This window comes from Muntiacus reevesi, chromosome 19 (genome assembly GCF_963930625.1).
Source record: "Muntiacus reevesi chromosome 19, mMunRee1.1, whole genome shotgun sequence".
Lineage (NCBI taxonomy): Eukaryota > Metazoa > Chordata > Mammalia > Artiodactyla > Cervidae > Muntiacus > Muntiacus reevesi.
Genome location: NC_089267.1, coordinates 58,375,741 through 58,395,887, shown reverse-complemented (window position 1 = coordinate 58,395,887; position 20,147 = coordinate 58,375,741). Strand labels below are relative to the sequence as shown.

The following is a 20,147-nucleotide window of genomic DNA, read 5'->3' as shown; positions in this document are numbered from 1 at the left end:
AGTCTGTGCTATATTTATTGATTTGTTTTCACTGTATTCTCAGTGCCAAGAACAGGGTCAATCAATATTTGTTGAATAAGTGAAAGAAAGAATAATTAAAGAGTGTTACTGTTTCCTATATAATTCCCACAAACTGTGGATACTTATAACCCATATTTTATGTAGTATCTTTTCATAGTGGGAAATACTTCCTAACATGCAAGTGTACATTTTGGGAAAAATGTCTCATTTTTGTAGTTCTTACCAAATTATTTTTAAAACAATGCTTCTAGTAGTTGGTTTGGTTTAAGGAGATTTGAAAAACCTGCTAGATGACTAAGTGGCTTCACTTAGAAGATTTTTAAGCAGCTTATATCTGGATTGTGAACTATATTTAGATAAAATCATAATTTAAAGCTTAACAATATGGTACTTCCCTGGCAGTCCAGTGGTTAAGACTCCACGCTTCCAATGCAGGGGGCATAGTTTCAATCCCTAGTCAGGGAACGAAGATCCTGTATGTGGCATGGTGTGCCACCCCAAATTAAAAATATAAAATAAATTTCTTTTGAATTTTATGTAAATATAATTTAACAAAATGTGTAACTTAAAACTGCTAGTTGTAACATTTTAGCTAAATAAAGACATGTGATGTGTTAAAAATGGAGTATGAGGGAAGGGTTCTATGAGTGTATTATAAACATAGAATCACTGAGTATTTCCTATCTAATTTAGTTCCTTTTCTTAATTTTCAGGAAATCCATCAATTGGAATTTTGAAATATAAAGATAAGTATTATACTTTCAATACCAGAGACGCTGCATATTCATTTGCAGAAAACCCTGAAAATTACATTGATATAATTAGAGAAAAAGCCAAAAAAAATGCAGAATTGATTCAGCTACTGGAACTTCATCAGCAGTTTGAAACCCTTATTCAGTATTCTCAGGTAAGCAGGGTTGGTGTTTTAAGAATTTATGACATTTAAAAATGTAGTTGATAAAAAAGTTACATTTTGTTGTAGAATGCTCCCCAAGTCCAGGCAGGAGACACGGTCAGATGAGGGCCTTTACAGGTTATCTGAAAGGCGTTCTCATCCAAAGATGGAAACAAAGGAAGTCCACAAAGAATAAGTGGAAACAAGATAAGGAGTCAGACTGGTGAATCAGACTGGAAGAATCCTGGAAGGACAAGAGTACACTGGGGTAAATCACTGAAACTACAGCCTTTCCTCGTCTAAACTGGAGGCGCTCAGTGCGGGGAATGCAGGCGCTAACTCAGGCTCAGAGGCGTGAGGTCAGCGGGCAGCAGTCTGAAGGCCGCAGAGTGAACCTGAAGGCGTGTTTCTGGGTGAGGTGGTGCCTGTCCCCTAGTTCATTCAGTGGACGCGTCCTGAACTGCTGGCCGCGTGCCGGGCACGATGCTTGGCGCCGTGGGCAGAGCGGCAACAGTCCCTGCCTGCAGGCGTTCCCGTTCTGCTGCTGCAGATCCTCGCTTTCTCCTTGCCTCTCACTTTCACTGTTCGGCTTTTAATTGCTCTGTCATCCTCTCTGGTTTAATTTACCCCTTTTCAACTCACTATAGTAAAACCCTGCAATACATAATTTATGAATTTTTTTATATGTATCAACATTCTAATGATCAAGCAGGTGGGTCTGGGCCGGACTCACTGGGCTGGCAAGGACCCCAGCAGTAACGGGTAGGCGGAAGATGGGCTAGGGACGGTGAGGCACGGAGCGGGGTCCGAACGCTTGGGCAAGGACCCCGAGAGCCAGCCGGGGACGGCGTGGCTGAAAGGCACCTGCCGTTGGCTCTTGCTCTGACGCCCTTCCGCCAGCCTGTTGAGATGCCGCAGCCGTGCTTCTAAGGTAGCAGGAAGACAGGGGAAGACGAGACTCGGGTCAGCAGAGAGGTGTGCCGAGTGTGGATATCTCTTCTATTAAAGGACAATTTCCCCCATAATCCTGGTTTTCCCTTTCTGTGTATTTAATCCTTTATTAACCTTCACTACCTTTAGAAGTGAGTAATCCCTCTCCATATTTCAATACTGTGTTCATAATTTTTACTTGCCGTTTAATTATATTGATATAATATTGTTATCTTTCAGCATCTTTTAATCTCCCTAATTATATCATAAGGTTGGCAGAAATTATATCTTATGCTAAATACTAGGCATTTAGTAAATCATCTGTTTCTTGATTTGGGGAAAGAAGTTAATCTCTTTGCCCTCCTCTTCTCTGGGACTGGAGTTTCTTAATCCTCTCCACCTGCTCCAGCAGTCTCATTTCCAGTATAATCATAACTTGTTTAGCCTGGAATTATTGAATACTCAATATTTTAATACTGTAGTGAGCTTCTGGGTGCTTTGGCAGAAAAATGAATGTATTCAACTAAAATGGATAATAATCTGCTGTGTATACATTCTTTAAGATATATTTTAAAGGTGTTCTGATACTTTAAACAAGCGTGATTTATACCTAATACTTAATAGCTATTCTAAGCTTCAAGCCATTTCCAAGAAGGTATTCACTTATGCTTCACATTGTGGAAACTGGAGAGGGGCATTTGATTTGGGAACAAGTGATGTCATGTTTTATCCTTTCAAAATACACCTCCTACATTAAGTTCATAAAATCGGGCACAGATTCACAATGCCCAGGAAATTAATTACATTTGGCTCACTTTAATTATGAGCTTTTCTTTTTTTTTCTTTGCTGATATTTACAAGTATGTTTTATATTCTTCTTTTCCTAATGTTTTGTTAATCTTTAGCTAAATATTTTAGTTATCTGTAAAATAGTGTTTATCTTTTTAGAAATATTAATTATAAAACTCTACTTCTTTAGATGAAAGAGGTTGACAGACATTATATAAAACCAGTTACAAAATGTGAAACTGGCACTCAGACGGATACGCACTTGTTGCCACCAACAATTGTGAGATCATATGAGTGGAATGAATGGGAATTAAGAAGAAAAGCTATAAAATTGGTTTGTAACAATATTATCTTCTAAATTATTTATAGTTGGAGAATTTCAAAGAATTTTAGTCTGGTATTCATAGACTTGGTATACTAAATTATTTACGTGAAATAGTGAGTTGTACAGTTTTTTTGCTAAAATAAAAATAATTAGCGTAATTTATGATTTTCCAACTTTACAACATTATTTTCTAGCATTAAGCATATGTAGAAATATAAAAGCATGAAGCTGCTCTCAAATTTTATCAGTCAGTAACTATAGCAATAATCGTTGCTGTCCGTCTGTCTGTCTGTTGATCTATATAATGGTTTTAATCTACTGTGCCAACCTTCGGGGTGCTGGAGAAGGCGGTGGCACCCCACTCCAGGACTCTCGCCTGGAAAATCCCATGGATGGAGGAGCCTGGTGGGCTGCAGTCCATGGGGTTGCTAAGAGTCGGACATGACTGAGCGACTTCACTTTCGCTTTTCACTTTCTTGCCTTGGAGAAGGAAATGGCAACCCGCTCCAGTGTTCTTGCCTGGAGAATCCCAGGGACGGGGGAGCCTGGTGGGCTGCCGTCTGTGGGGTCACACAGAGTCGGACATGACTGACGCGACTTCGCAGCAGCAGCGGCATGGGATGCTAGTATTTAAGGCCCTCCAGCTTCTTCTAATCATCTGAAGCATAATCTCCTTTTTGGACTTTCTTGAGAAGCAGAAATATACCTCTATTATATCACAGATACATTCTCCTCTTACTGTCAACTTGTTGTTTTCAGACACTTGACACGCCTGTCCTGATTCTTAGTCATCTTAATCACAGCAGGTACCTACCCTTGAGGGCTTCCCAGGCGATGCTAGCGCTAAAGAACCCGCCCGCCAATGCAGGAGACATAAGAGATGCAGGTTCAATCCCTGGGTGGGAAAGAGCCCCTGGAGGAGGGCCTGGCAGCCCACTGCAGTGTTCTTGCCTGAAGGATCCCGTGGACAGAGGAGCCTGGAGGGCTGTAGTCCATGGGGTTGCAGAGAGTCGGACACGACTGAAGTGACTTGGCGCTCAGGCATGCACCTGCCCTGGAAGTCTGTCTTTAAAACTTTCATCCTATCTGACTCAGCGGAATTTCCTCCACTCATCCTTTTTATAGTATCTTGTCATTTTAAACAACAAATACGGTGTGAAGGAACAGACTCTTTTTTTATCTGTAGCCTTTTCTCAGTATATTTTACCCATCTCTTTAACTGAAATCAGGTATGGAAATAAAGACTACTCATGTGAGAACAGAGGCCATTTATTTAAAGACTGCTGCATCCAGGGAGTCGGTCACCATCACTTGCGCTGGGCAGGGACTCAGAGTTGGGGAGAGGAGTAAAAAGTTTTATAGTGAAGAAGGGGGAGGCTTGGGTATTCCTCTGGAGGAAGATGACAGGAACCTCAGTACAGTTCAGTCCCTCAGTCATGTCTGACGCTTTGCAACCCAGTGGACTGCAGCACACCAGGCCTCCCTGTCCATCACCAACTCCCAGAGCTTGCTCAAACTCATGTCCATCAAGTCGGTGATGCCATCCAACCATGTCATCCTCTGTCATCCCCTTCTCTTCCTGCCTTCAGTCTTTTCCAGCATCAGGGTCTTTTCCAGTGAGTCAGTTCTTTGCATCAGGTGGCCAAAGTACTGGAGCTTCAGCATCAGTCCTGCCAATGAATATTCAGGACTGATTTCCTTTAGGATGGACTGGCTGGATCTCCTTGCAGTCCAAGAGACAAGAAATAGGGGCTAACTAGAGGTGAGCCAGCTAGCAGCAGGGCATCTTATGTGATTGGCTTAGTGAGCATTTTAGGCTTTCTTCGATTGGTTCAGAGTTGGAAGGGGAGGCAGCTGAGCTGATCGCTACAGCCACTGAGGTTGCGGTATATCTTCTGAGACTGGTTGCTGCAGAGGTTGTTGGTTAGAGCTCTGTTTCACATAAGGCCCAGCCTGTCTGTCTGTCTGTTCAGTCTCTCTTGCCACTAACCATACCAGTTCCCTTGTTCCCCTCTCTGGTGGGAACTTCTCAGCCCCTGATTTCTCGAGATGACAAAGCTTCAGCTTCCTGGGGTATCTTCCGATCATCGTCCATTAGCATCCTCACCAGGTACTCTCTCGTAGTTTTGAAGCTCCCATTCCCTGTATTCTTTTCTATTACCTACTAGACTCGCACGAAGTCATCAGATGCGTACTGGGTAGCTTACATACCCCGCCGCTTTGTTCTTCAGGGACTGAGAGTCTAGCAGGTGACATTGGTGCCCTTCTGTTAAGTGGTTTAACAGAAGCGAAGTAAAAGTTCTACCCCACTGACAGAGGTGGCATATTAAGTTGGTCTTGAGAGACAGATAGGCAATGAAGAAGAGGGGAGTGATGGTTCGTCAGACTGTGAGAAGTAAACGTTAGATCTGGGCTGGAAATTTTTAAAAAAGATAACGGATTGCTCAGTGAGGCGGAACTTTGTACTGACTGGACCCTCTCTTCTCATTCTTCAACTTCATTCTGATCCCCACCTTAGACCAAATTACCCCCCGATTTGCAGCATGTTGAATACTAGCTCCCCATATATTACCCAGTTCAACTTGTTGATAAGACAAAACTGAGTATATGGCTTACAGCGATAAGGGAAACCACCCCTTCAGCAGAGCTTTGCAGGGTCTCGGAGCGGGGAAGAGCAAGGTCAGGATTTATTGAGACTTTGAAGTTTAGTTGAAGGTAGGTGTTCCAGTACCTGGGATCAATCCGGGGATGGGTTGGGGGCTTGAACTGGGTTGGGTAAAGATCATGAAAAAGCAGTCCAGGATTGATGGAAATAAGCAAGGTGAATCTGAAGGCAACTGGTACAGAGCCCTGGGGTTTCTTCTCTGTGTTAATGTTTACTGCTGAGGAGCTGAGGCATCTTTCAGGATGCTCTGCAATGAAGTCAAGTGATTTGCTTTGGCAAGAGACTCAGAATAGTAAAATTATGCTAATGAAGACATAGGAATAGTAAAGCCCTACTAATGTAGACAATAAGTTGTGTGCAGAAGTAGTTCTCCATCATCTGCAGTATCTCAAACTCTGAAATGTTTCCTCTAATTCTAGGTCTCTCCTTCTTAACTCACATTTCTAATCCCTTCTGAGTTTTTTCCTGGGGCTTCACCACAGCTTCAGTAAAACTTTTCTTCTCCTTTATATAAGCTGTTCCTTGCTTCCCAGCTGGAGTAATCTGTTTAACCTCATGTTTACTAGTAATCTGTAAAAGGAGTAAGCAAAATGTAGAATAATATAAAATATTATCTGGAAACATCTGAGCATTTCAAATTAAGTGTTGGGTGAAGCCCATTTAAGTAAGACAATGGAAATCTTAAAATTTTTGTCTTTTAAACAAATAAACCAAGAATGGTGGGGGAAAAAAATCCAAGTGGTATGACTCTCAAAGTATAATAATGAATTGAGCTCACCATACATTTGAATCTGTATGTTTTTCACTTTAGGTTTTTATGTCCATTTTCATTTATCTATTTTCCTACTTCTCAGCAAAGGGTATTTATTTTCTAATATTGTCTAGATTTCTAAATTGTCTAATATTTTAATGTTTTGTAGAAACATGCTGTGTTGTAGGACTAATTTCTTTGTGGATGGAGAGGAGGGGGGAGAAAAAGGCAGATATTAGCTATTACCTTAGAGTAAAAAGCAGATATTAACTAGTATCTTAAGAGTATTTTATTTGTTCTTTAGACGAGTGTTCATCCCCATGTAATTCTCTTTCTACTTAGGCCAATTTGCGTCGGAAAGTCACACACTCGGTGCAGACTGATCACAGTCACATGAGGAGAGAGAACTGTTCTCAGGTCTACCCTTCGAAGACCGTGGGCACGCAGTCCCTGCGGGACGGCAGCAGCCGCGTGCCCCGGCCCCAGATCTACGTCGCTGGGCTGCGCGGGGGCCAGACCGAGGCCACCCATGGAGTCAAGGTCAACCTAACCAGAGCGGTTGACGAGACCTAGGTAGAGCCCGAGGTTTTGATGTAGCTACCACTAACTTATGAACAGTGGCAAATATTTAAGAGTACGTTTGCATCTGTGAAAATTCACTGATTTTGGGGGCGGAGGTGCTGGTACATTCATTGGTAGTATGAATGTTTTTGGATTCTCATTTATATGCACTGTCAAAACTCCTACAAAAAAGGGAACATTGTTTTCTGTAATACATTTTTCATTCTATTAAAATTGAAAGGTAAAACTCTGTCCATTCCTCTTTGACTTCTAAGAAAACGTATAGCACCATCGAGACTGAAATTATTAGATATTAATATATTAAAATATGATTAGCTATTTATATATAAGATTATTATGCTTGGGATGGAATTTTATTTAGATAACTTTTTATACATTAATATCAGATTATTATGCCTGGGATAGAAGTTTATTTCTAAAATCATGTTTAATGTTGAACATTAAAAAATTTAAATGTAGTTAACAGTTTCAGCTTCATTAGCTATCCAGTGTAACATGAATTAAATTGATATAAGACTTCATTAATTTGGAACAGTTACAACAAAGGCCCACATGATGTTTTTATTTTTATTTATTTATCCCAATTGAGGTCTTGATTTTAATACTTCAATATTCCTTTACTCAGATTATTTTATCTGTTTATCTTTTACCTAGCACAAATTTGTTGAACACTTCTTCATTTTTTTTTAACCTCTCATTTCTCTTTTCTAATTGTAATAGTACTTAAAATGTAATCTTAAATCACAGTTGTGATCACATGATGTCTTTTAAAATCTGGAAATTTGACGTGGAGTCTGGCCCCTGGCCCCTTGAAAAGACTGGACGATCGGGCAGCACCCGGCCAGCCGGCTGTAAGCGCTGGCTGTGCCCTTTGGTAGGGCGGGTGCATCTGGTTGCATCTTGGGGAGCAGGTGCGGCTCCCGCAGCCCCCGGGGCCCCCGCTTCACCCCTTCGCCCCGTCTGCCTGACTGCACGGGCAGCTGTGTTTCAGGCCCCTGTGAATCACCGATAGCTGACCTTCAGAGCCCTTGTTTTACCGCCTTACAGACTCCCGATACACATGGGTGGATGATGAAGACGCTCAGACGGAGGGGCCATTAAAACTTGCCTCGGCAGCTGGGGGTCATTTATATTTAGTACGTTTTTTGACTTAGGTGACTCTAACTAAGGGGTTTGTATAGTTTGTATAGGTTAACATAGTAACATAGGTTAAATGTTACTCATATTAATAGCGTGATATGCTTCAGAATCCATTTTCCACAGATATTACAGAGGTAAACTTCAAAAACAGATCTGCTTCTCAGTTGTCATGATTTCCATAAATGATTTCATACATTTTCATACATTTCATGATTTTCATAGTTTAATTTTTTAATTGAAGTAGAGTTGATTTACAGTGTTAAAGGGATTCACTTATCTTTTTTATATTCTTTTCCATTATAGTTTATCACACGATCCTGAATCTAGTTCCCTCTGTTATACGTGGGACCTTGCTGTTTATCACACCTGTCATTTAAAAGTGATGTTACAGATCGGTTGGCTGGCTGTTGACGCAGAAACCCTGGGGGTGAGAGTGGGGGTGGGAGGCTCCGTCCCTGAAGATGGTGGGATGATTAAAGGTAGTACTAACCTTTACAAATTCAGGAATTTGATTTTTCCTATTCTAATCAACCCTCTTTTGATCTTACAAGATTCCTAAACACAGAAAAGGATGGCTGATAAACCACAGTTTGGGGTTCTGAAGTTACAGCTGAAAGCAGAATTGCCAAGCAAATAAAAACATGAAATACAATTTGAAAAGCTAGTATCAGAAAGCCGTCTGCTAAGAATAAAAGAATCAGAACAAAGGGAGCTAGGTCACAAGGGCAACCCGTCCTCTCCCAGGGCCTCTCTGAGGACGTCTGACCGTGTTGGGCCCAGTGTCAGTGGTCAGCACCTTTTCCGCAGGCCCTGGCCCGAATTCATTTTCTCTGCAAAACTTGTTTCTCCCTCTGTATTTCCTTCTGTGGTCAAAGGCATCACCGCCCACTCAGCATAAATTAAAAACTTCTGGGCTGCCTCCCACAGCCCCTACACTTAACTAGTCATTGCACCCCGTTGATTTGGCTTAAGCTGCCTTTGAGATCCATGTCTTCCTAGTCTTACTGCTGTTGTCATAATTTAGGATTTAGAACTATTGCCTGATTCACCAGCATAATTTTTGTAACATATAAATCTGATCAGATCACCTGGCTCCCTCCCCGCCAACCCTCACTCCCCTTACTTAAAAAGACACTTTTTTAAATCTAGGGGATAAAGTAAAAATTCCTTAACACATGTGAGACTTTTCAAAATATATCCCTTTATCTTTCAGTTGCATTTTCTGCTTCCATGCTCTCTGTATACATTATATACATAGTAGGCAGAGTCCAAACAGCCTGAATATATTAGAGTCTTTAATACACCTTTGTCCCCTGGAATAGACTCCACAGACAGCCCTAGGAAATGTTTGTCCCCATGAAATCTGTTCATCGGTTCAGTTCAGTCGCTCAGTCGTGTCCGACTCTTTGCAACTCCATGGACTGCAGCACGCCAGGCCTCCCTGTCCATCATTAACTCCTGGAGTTTACTCAAGCTCATGTCCATTGAGTCAGTGAAGCCATCCAGTCATCTCATCCTCTGTCATCCCCTTCTCCTCCTTCAGTCTTTCCCAGCATCAGGGTCTTTTCAAATGAGTCAGTTCATCACATCAGGTGGCCAAAGTATTGGAGTTTCAGCTTCAGCATCAGTCCTTCCAATGAACACCCAGGACTGATCTTTAGGATGGACTGGTTGGATCTCCTTGCAGTTCAAGGGTCTCTCAAGAGTCTTCTCCAACACCACAGTTCAAAAGCATCAATTCTTTGGTGCTCAGCCTTCTTCACAGTCCAACTCTCACATCCATACATGACTACTGGAAAAACCATAGCTTTGATTTGACGGACCTTTGTTGGCAAAGTAATGTCTCTGCTTTTTAATATGCTGCCTATGCTGCCTTCCAAGGAGGAAGTGTCTTTTAATTTCATGGCTGCAGTCACCATCTGCAGTGATTTTGGAGCCCCCCAAAATAAAGTCTGACACTGGTTTCCACTGTCTCCCCACCTGTTTGTCATGGAGTGATGGGCCCGGATGCTGTGATCTTGGCTTTCCGACCAGTCAGTGAGCACGGGTAGCGCGCTTGTCTGGCAGGCGCCTCGTCAATGCAGCCGAGAGAGGGGGCATCCCCCAGCGTTTGTGTCTGCTGCGCTCCCACCCTCATTCTCCCCGATTTCTGTTTTCTGGATCTCTGTACCTAGGATAATGGTTGGCACAGTAGGACTTTCCTTAAATGTCTGATGAACAAGCACAAGAGGATGCAGAACGGAGTTGGCAACTGCCAAGCTCTTTGAACAGTGTTGGCTTGAGTTGAAATAAGATTGCAGCCAGCGAAGCAGAAGATTGTAGAACTAAGTAGAGACTACTTATCAGTGACCGTTTGGCAGGAAAAGAGAAATGGGATTGCGATAACTCAAACTGAAAGCAGAGGCAAGGGAGAGCTAAGCTCAAAGAAGCAATGTTTAACCTGGGGTGAGGGGAGGAGGGGCTGGGGGTGTGGCAAGAGAGAGGTCCAAGGGGGAGGGCATCTGTGCAGGCATATGGCTGACTTACTTCACTGAACAGCAGAAGCGAAGACAACGGTGTAAAGCCATTATATTCTAATAAAAAGAAAACATCAAATTTACTAACTTAAAAGAAGAAGTATTTAGATTCTGACGATTATTACTCATTTAACTCTTTCAGATCAGACACTGAATTTTACCTTGTGTCTTTGTATTTTTAAAACAAATTTCCTCAGTTCTAAGATGCAACAATCCTTCTGGTTTGTCTTTAGCAATTTTTATACCACAGGAAAGAGTTGTTTTAAAATCACAGTGAAAGTGAAAGTCGTTCAGTTGTGTCCGACTCTTGGCGACCCCATGGACCATACAGTCCATGGAATTCTCCAGGCCAGAACACTGAAGTGGGTAGCCTTTCCCTTCTCCAGAGGATCTTCCCGACCCAGGGAAGGAATCCAGGTCTCAGATTAGTTTGGGATTTTTTTAAAATAGAAGAATGAGAGTAATATGCTTGATCTGCATTTGTCTACACAGTTCTTTAATGGCTTACTGTAGTTTACACCTGGCCACTTTTAATAATCTGTTGTACAAATACCATACTTGAACTGAGCTACAATCTCAAGCCTTTTGGTGTTAGCTTCCCACACAGTCTTTTTGTTTAATGAAGTTCACGCTTCTCCTTTGTTGCTAATGGAGGTAGCAGTGGGCTTCTTTTCAGAGAATTCACTGAGACTAGGGTAGCTCTGATACCTAAGCAGAGATAGAGGTGACCGGGTATCGAGACAAATACTGCAGGGTGATGGTGACAATCAAAGTCACTGGGGGCTCAGATGGAAAGAGCAGCAGCCGCCGTGAGGCTGTTTCATCATCAGGCAAGTGATCTTATGGCTCCCGTGATGGAGATGTCCGCTCCTTGCTCTAGCCAAGGTTTGCACGGACAGCTAGACATACGTAAAAGAAACACAGTGAAATGATACTTGTCCTGGAAGACTTAGGATAATTCGAAATGAGAGAGTAAAAATCACCTTAAACTAAGAATGTAAATGTCTGCCCGGCCATTCACTGGGCTGGGATGAGAAACACCACAATCCCAGCTTCAAAGTTAACAGGAAACAACATCTCTCTCAAGGATACGCTACAGTTGTAAAGTATAATAACACCCCCCTTTTTTGAGTGTCTACTTTCTAATTCACTGAAAAGTTTTGTTCTCTGAAATCATACACTGCTAGGAACCCTGCTGTGGAAATTGTATCAGTAACAATGAAACACTCTATTCTTGCTTGAAGGATTTAAGTCACTTTGATCCAAAGACACAGCTTCAGTTTCCAACCTAGCTGCAAAGCCTTCATTTATGGGACTCCTGAGTATAACAGTCTGCATATACAGTAACTTTGGAGTTTCCAGGAAACAGGATCCTGAGACTGTTCAGATCTGATGTTGTGTTTTTCACACACAGCCCTGCTTTGAATCTAACAAAGTACTGCTTCTTTTTGAATTTCACCCACTCCAGTATTCATGTCTAGAAAATCCCATGGACAGAGGAGCCTGGCGGGCTACAGTCCATGTGGTCACAAAGAGTTGGACATGATTGAGCAAACATACACAGTAAGTCCATTCTTCCCCCAGATTCTGTAACTGTCTTTTCCTTTGTTTCCTGAGACCTCCCACAGTTTATTCTGATGTGCAGTCTCCTTCACTGGAATGGACCAATCATCCTGACGCTATCTGAATATAGGGTTGTCCCCGGTGGGTTTTGGGCGGATCAGTTAGGACAAGAGGCATCAGAATCTAGTCGAGGCTCATGGTAATAGAGCACAAAGTCTTTGTAGGCAATGAAAATTTTAAGAAGGAAATTTACATTATGTGAACCAGAAATGCCACAAAACTAGCTCTAAGGCATTTTACCCACCACCCTAATTATCATCAGTGTGTATGTGTGTAACACTCTTCTCCCCGAGAAGGAACCATAATTTCTTAAAGTGTAGTTGATCCCATGGCTTAGAAGAGGGAAAAATCAAGATTGGCCTGGAACCTGGGAACTTGTTGCCAGAAATCAAAAATGTTTCAAAAAGTTGCTGCAGATTTAAAGAAAGGAGTGGACTTATAGGGTCCATATGGGGCAATTTGAGTGTCCAAAGAATAATTATAGTTAATTGAAGTAAGTTGAGACTATAATGACACTCCAAAATAGGAGATAAATAAACCGTATAAAACAATATAGAACAAAATTAATTTATGATAGAATATTTTTAATTTTTACAATTAATTTCAAGTACAGATATGAGTTGTTAAGTGTATATGGGTATGTATAAGCACATACAGCGGGGAACTGAAGCACTGCCTAAGTGGGAACTGTGCCAGTTACCGCAAGAGGTGATTAGCACCAGTCAGCACACATGGAACCAGGCAGAGGGGGATTCAACATGGCTCTGAGCTGAGCTTTTCAAAGGTCTCACTACTTAAACTCTGGTCTCCTTCTGTGAGTTCTTTCTGATATTGTTGTTTAGTTGCTAAGTCATGTTTATTTGCTAAGTCCTGCTCTTTCGATACCGCATGGACTGTAGCCTGCCAGGCTCCTCTGTCGGTGAGGTTTCCTAGGCACGAATACTGGAGTGGGTTGCCATTTCCTTCTCCAGGGGATCTTCCCCACCCAGGGATAGAACCTGCCTTCTTTACACTGAGCTATTTGGGAAGTCCACTCCCCCATTAATGTGATGCTAATATGGAATGAAAAATTTTGCAATAATATTAACAGGATATATATATAAATAATGATCTCAGTCGCTCAGTCGTGTCCAACCCTTTACGACCCCATGGACTGCAGCACGCCAGGCCTCCCTGTCCATCACCAACTCCCAGAGTTTACCCAAACTCATGTCCTTTGAGTCAGTGATGCCACCCAACCACCTGATCCTCTGTTTTCCCCTTTTCCTCCCGCCTTCAATCCTTCCCAGCATCAGGGTCTTTTAAAATGAGTCAGTTCTTCACATCAGGTGGCCAAAGTACTGGTGTTTCAGCTTCAGCATCAGTCCTTCCAATGAACACCCAGGACTGATTTCCTTTAGGATGAACTGGTTGGATCTCCCTGTTGTCCAAGGGACCCTCAAGAGTCTTCTCCAACACCACAATTCAAAAGCATCAATTCTTTGGTGCTCAGCTTTCTTTATAGTCTTTATTTCTTTATAGAGAAATATCCATATATGCCTACTGGAAAAACCATAGCTTTGACTGGACGGACCTTTGTTGGCATAGTAATGTCTCTGCTTTTTAATATGCTGTCTAGGTTGGCCATAACTTTTCTTTGAAGGAGAAAGTGTCTTTTAATTTCCTGGCTGCAGTCACCTTCTGCAGTGATTTTGGAGCAAAAAAAAAAGCCTGTCACTGTTTCCCCATCTACTTGCCATGAAGTGATGGGATCAGATGCCATGATCTTAGTTTTCTGAATGTTGTTTTAAGCCAACTTTTTCACTCTCCTCTTTCACTTTCATCAGGAGGCTCTTTAGTTCTTCTTCATTTTCTGCCATAAGGGTGGTGTCATCTGCATATCTGAGGTTATTGATATTTCTCCTGGCAATCTTGATTCCAGCATGTGCTTCATCCAGCCCAGCATTTCTCATGATGTACTCTGCATATAAGTTAAATAAGCAGGGTGACAATATACAGCCTTGACGTACTCCTTTCCCAATTTGGAACCACTCTGTTTTTTCATGTCCAGTTCTAACTGTTGCTTTTTGACCTGCATACAGATTTCTCAGGAGGCAGGTCAGGTGGTCTGGTATTCCCATCTCTTTAAGAATCTTCCATAGTTTGCTGTGATCCACACAGTCAAAGGCTTTGGTGTAGTCAATAAAGCAGAAATAGATGTTTTTCCAGAACTCTCTTGCTTTTTCGATGATCCAGCGGATGCTGGCAATTTGATCTCTGGTTCCTCTGCCTTTTCTAAAACCAGCTTGAACATCTGGATGTTCATGGTTCATGTACTGTTGAAACCTGGCTTGGAGAATTTTGAGCATCACTTTGCTAGTGTGTGAGATGAGTGGAACTGTGTGGTAGTTTGAGCATTCTTTGGCAATGCCTTTCTTTGAAGTTGGAATGAAAACTGACCTTTCCCAGTCCTGTGGCCACTGCTGAGTTTTCTAAATTTGCTGGCATATTGAGTGCAGCACTTTCACAGCATCAGCTTTTAGGATTTGAAATAGCTCCACTGGAATTCCATCACATCCACTAGCTTTGTTCATAGTGATGCTTCCTAAGGCCCAATTGACTTTGAATTCCAGGATGTCTGGCTCTAGGTGAGTGATCACACCATCGTGATTTTCTGAGTCATGAAGATATTTTGTATGGTTCTTCTGTGTATTCTTGCCACCTCTTCTCAATATCTCTGCTTCTGTTAGGTCCATACCATTTCTGTCCTTTATCGAACCCATCTTTGTGTGAAATGTTCCCTTGGTATCTCTAATTTTCTTGAAGAGATCTCTAGTCTTTCCCATTCTATTGTTTTCCTCTATTTTTTTGCATTGATCACTGAGGAATGTTTCTTCTCTTTCCTTGCTGGTCTTTGAAGCTCTGCATCCAAATGGGTATATCTTTGTTTTTCTCCTTTGCCTTTCACTACTCTTCTTTTCACAACTATTTGTAAGGTCTCCTCAGACAACCATTTTGCCTTTTTGCATTTCTTTTTCTTGGAAATGGTCTTGACCACTGCCTCCTTTACAATGTCACGAACCTCCGGCCATAGTTCTCAGGCACTCTGTCTATCAGATCTAATCCATTGAATCTTATTTGTCACTTCTAGTGTATAATCAGAAGGGATTTGCTTTAGGTCATACCTGAATGGTCTAGTGGTTTCCCCTACTTTCTTCAGTTAAGTCTGAAAGTCATTTGGGGGAAAGATCCTGCTACAGAAGGGGTAGGCTCTGGGGCATCTCAGAATGCTGTACCCATGTCCCTGTAAGAATGGAGGTACTTAAATACAACAGTATTTTTAACCAATCCACATATCTTGAAAACCATTTGACAGTGAACTATTCCTAATATCAGTTATGCCAGTTACCATGCTTCGTGAACGTGGAGATTATAGCGGTCGAAGTTAGTGCCTGTTGATACGCCTAACGTGAAGCGAGGACTGTGCAGTTAGAATGTCTGGTGAAAGGTCAATGCAGTCAGGGGCGATGCCGACGATGAGGACAGAGCCACAGACTGAGCAATATATAAAATAAACTATAAGTGTAAATGAGAGGCGACAACAGAAGTTGATGAGTGAGGAAGTTAGTGCAAGTTACAGAAGTTGCCTAGCCTCTCTTACGCTCCGGCTTTTGGGAGGATCTACAGCAGCTTTGCCAGAATCCCTAAATCCAAGCCCAGTTCCTATTCGCCGCCAAGTCACCGGGTGAGGACTACAGCTCCCAGAAGGCAACGCTCGGCGCTCGCGGCGCAGCCCCTTGGCCGGCCGGGAGTTGTAGTTTACAGGAGGCCGCCGCGAACCGAGTTCTACGCGCCTGTCCACAGAAACTGGGCGGCGCGGTCTCCTCTCCATCCGGGTCCGCCCCTTCCCTGCGGCGGTCGGGTTCGTGACCCTAGCCCGGGTGCTTGGCTGGGCGGGAGCCCGCGGCCGGCCGGCGGCGAGGCGCTCTAGGCCGCGCGGCCTCGTCTCTATGACCGCGGGAGGCGGTCCCGGGCGCCCTCGGCGCGCGCGGAGGGCTGGCGGGTCAGTTCCGCGCGGCGCGGTCGGGGAGCCATGGCCGCCCCGAGAGGTGAGGCCGGGCCGCGGGCGCTCTGCAGAGCCAGCCTCGGCGCTTGCCTGCGTCTGTCTGCGGGGAGCACCCTCCGCGCCCGCGGGCTCGGGTCTGCGGCGCGTAGGCCCGGGCGTCGGGGAGCGGGGTCTGTGCTGAGCGGCTCCCGGGCTGAGCGCGCGCTGCCGCCGGTCAGGGCGGCGCGGGCCCGCCAGCCTCCCCTGCGGCTGCCTTCCCGGGGGCGGGCTCAGCGCCAGCCGGTCGGGCGGCGGAGGCCGCGCCTGCCTGGACGAGGGGGTGGGGACAGAATTCAGACAGGCCCGGGCTGTAGCCCCCGGGCGCGGGGTCGGGGCGCCGGGCCCGGGCTGTAGCCCCCGGGCGCGGGGTCGGGGCGCCGGGCCCGGCTGGAGCCGCATCCCCCGGCGGGAGGCGGGGCGGGCTCGGGGCGGGCCGGGGTCGCCGCGGCGCCTGCCACGCTAGGACGCGCGGAGCCCTCAGGGCATGCTCTGCGTGCGGAACCGAAGCCGCGGCCGGTCCGCCCAACAGACGCGGGAAACATCCTCCGGGCAGGAGCGCAGCCGTGGGGCGGGACGGGGAAAGCCGTGGTTAGCAGTTGCTCCTGAGACTGCTGTGTGGTGGAAGGACACTTGAACAGGTTGTGCGGAGGGCGGTACGCATCCTCCGCCCCCGCCTTGCCCCTTCCCAGGGACAGCTCATTAGAGTAATCGTGCTTGAGGAGTAGTTGCCTTTGCCCGAGTCTGAGTATCACTAACTGCAGCTCCTTTGCTTTGCCGAATGGGGTAAGTTAAAACCGGGGTTGAGTTTCTGAATGGTGAAGCTACGAGAGGCTGGGCAACACCCGGATTTTTCTCCACATTTCCTCCATAGAGCTCTTGGCTTCACCCCAGAACATACGTGGAACAAATATTTGAATAGCTTTTTGCGTGGGAGGCGGATTATTTTCCTGGTTGGGGAGGCCACGTTTATCTTTCAAGCCCTGCTCAGGGGCATTCTCTGCAGTTGCTTATGCTGCTCGCATTTGAGATGAGCCCACCTTTAAGAGTCTTTTATAGCAACACCCGAAATAAAGCGAAAAAGTAGAATTATTTTGATAATTGACCTAAAAATGAAATTAGCAAGATGAATGATGAAGGCAAATTACAGAATTACCTAAGTCAAATCATCTGAAATAGTCGCTCAGTTTACAGATTTAGGCTTATTGCCAATACGTATTTGTTGTGCCTGGGTCGTGTGATAAATCTTACATGTCCGCTAGAACTGTGTAATACAAAATTGGAATCCCGAACTTCCTGATATTCACAAAGAATTTATTTATTTCTGGGACTTCCTAATTTTCACCTTCTCAGGTGTTACAAATAATGTTCACTCTAAAATAGAGTCAACTATAGCTGAGAAAAATATACAACTCCAGATTGTAAATTTCTTTGCGGGGCGGGGTGGTGGGATTCTACACATAAAACAGAGGTTGTGTGGGAGCTGATGGGAGCTTTGAGAGGAGGAAACAGTGCCGATGTGCCACTGTGCCCACTCAACAACGCAGCTGAGCTGTGGACTTTTTGCCACCGCACGGATCTTAGTCCTCGACTATTGAATCTATTGAATCTCTGCCCCCTGCAGTGAAGCTCAGGAGTTTTAACCATTGGACCGCCAGGGAAGTCCTTGTATGGACTTGTGATATTACCTTGAAACAAACTAAAATTGCTAATAACTGCGCTTTCATTATACAGATGTCTAAACTTATTTGCTTGCTCTTTTATTTAATCAGTAGTTATTTTCAGGAATATCATATATATTCCCATTTAATCACTATGCTAATAGGTGTATTTTCAAAATTTTAACCATTCATTTTGTTGTTTTGGAATCAGGAACCTGTATAATCGCTGACATAACTTTTAGTTTAGCAGTCCTAACCTCTTATTTATGAAAGTATTGATAATTTAGGACATGTGGGTTGGTAAACTTTTTCTGTTAATGGCTGATGGTCTCTGTCATAACTACTCATTCTGCTGTTGCAGGGCAAAAAAAAAAGCCATAAATAATTCGGAAACAAAGAACATAAGTATGTTCTAATAAAACTTTTTTTGTGACACTGTAATTTGAATTTCATATAGCTTTCATATATCACAAAAGGTTATTTAAAAACTTTTTCCCAACCATTAAAAAATATAAACCTATTCTCAGGTTTCAGATCACAGAAAAATGAGAGGAAATGTACTTTGTTCACCCCTGATCAAGAAGATGGGGAATGGTTTCTCCTGTACTGCTGTTTATTTTTTGTCTTACACTTCCTCCTTGTGTAGGAGAGTCTTAGGGCAAGTGAAGTGTTACAGTGATCCCCTTCGATCTCTTTTACATTAACATTGCTTTCTGGGTCCTCAAGATCGATTGAAACTTTAGGCAGAGATAAGCTCTATTTTTTTCTGTTCTGCCATCCAACTTTTTAGTTAAGACCTAATGTACTTTTAAACATCTGCCTGAATTTTCCAAACAGTTCTTTAATTCACCCAGGGAAAATTATTTATATTGAAGAACCTGTTTTCCTAGTAAGTTTCCACCTTACCATATAAAGATGATTTGTTTGAAACTTATTTTCCTGTGCAAGTCACCTTTGTACTGTGGTTAGGCTTCCAGAGTGGTTAAGAAGCATGCGTAGATGTAATGTAGTTATAGTAGCAGCCCAGAGCAACCTCTTCCCTCTGGTTCTTAACCCAGGTTGTCAAAGTGTGGCCCATTGGTCAAACCCAGCCTATGACTTGTTTTTGCATGACCTGTGAGCTAAGAATGGTTTTTACAGATGAACGTTTGCAGCTGATCTGATGGAACAGCAACTTTGAAGACCAGTGAAGCAAAATGTTACCTGCCTCCACCTTCACCCCTAGAATTCCCGTCTTCTCAATACAATAAAGCCTTGTACTCAATTATTATTATGTTTTGAATTTTTCCAATTAAATATAAATTAAATGTGAAAATATGTTTTCTCTCTTGTCACCTAAGTACCTACATGATATCCTTAATTATGCCTCCTGGCCTAAAAAACCTAAAATATTTACTGTTGGCCCTTATAGAAAAAAACTTGCTGATCCCTGTTTAACATGTGCCTGAAGACTTTTGAAAGAAGGTTGAATAAAGCTGGGGATGAGGGAAGTATGAAGTGGGTAAAAAAGCAGAAACAGTTTGAGTATTGGGTGCTGGCTGTCTCAGGACAGGGCTGGGAGCGCTGAGGGAGGCCTCGCTCCTCAGCGCCTGTGGTTTTCCTGAAGTTGGGGGACCGGCCTTGGTGCCCGCGTGATGGCTGATGCTCAGATATACGTACAAGTTCTTAAATTGAGTGTTCACTGGTTGTGTATATTTCCTGGATGTCAGGTTTTACAGAACTTCATTCTTCATACTCTCTTTTGTGTGTGTGTGTGTGTGATGAGTTATCTTTCATATAATGCCGTAAAATGAGAGGCTGGATGTAGTTTATATTATAAAAATCTGTATTATTTTATCATTCCCTTATTCCTTTCATTTTCTTCCTGTTTAGCATGCACGCTATTGTTTTTATCCTGCCATCATGTGTCGCTTTCCCAAGTGTGAGCTATAAAGGTACATAAAGCATGTAATTTGTAGCCTCCTAAACTGCAGTTAGTGAAGCCAGACAACCCTGCGGTTGAGCCCTCCCCAGGAGCAAGCCCTGAGCCTGGCCAGTTGGGACCGACAGTCCGCTGTGTACTGCGTGCCTGTGTCTGTCTTTTCATGTGGTTGAGAGCATTGTTTTGGGGAAAAAAAAATTTAAATGTATTTTGTGCTCGAAATTGGAAAGCATCTTGAAGTATAACA

General features: G+C 43.5%; 2 protein-coding genes across 6 annotated transcripts in view; both read left to right on the top strand.

Moving 5' to 3' along the window:
• The window catches only part of CFAP206 (cilia and flagella associated protein 206), a 29,561-nt gene extending 22,377 nt beyond the window's left edge, over nucleotides 1-7,184 (top strand). For all 3 annotated transcript variants that reach the window (XM_065911437.1, XM_065911438.1, XM_065911439.1), the window contains 3 exons: nucleotides 735-928; nucleotides 2,826-2,969; nucleotides 6,719-7,184. In XM_065911437.1, the coding sequence (XP_065767509.1) occupies nucleotides 735-928; nucleotides 2,826-2,969; nucleotides 6,719-6,949 (569 nt within the window). In that variant the 3' untranslated portion in view covers nucleotides 6,950-7,184. The remainder of the gene's footprint in view (nucleotides 1-734; nucleotides 929-2,825; nucleotides 2,970-6,718) is intronic.
• An 8,947-nt stretch (nucleotides 7,185-16,131) lies between these two features.
• SLC35A1 (solute carrier family 35 member A1) overlaps nucleotides 16,132-20,147 on the top strand; it is a 36,375-nt gene continuing 32,359 nt past the window's right edge. The window contains exon 1 of one of the 3 annotated variants that reach the window (XM_065911544.1): nucleotides 16,132-16,325. In XM_065911544.1, coding sequence (XP_065767616.1) covers nucleotides 16,310-16,325 — 16 coding nt within the window. In that variant the 5' untranslated portion in view covers nucleotides 16,132-16,309. The remainder of the gene's footprint in view (nucleotides 16,326-20,147) is intronic. The other 2 variants (XM_065911546.1, XM_065911543.1) reach the window with 2 other exon arrangements.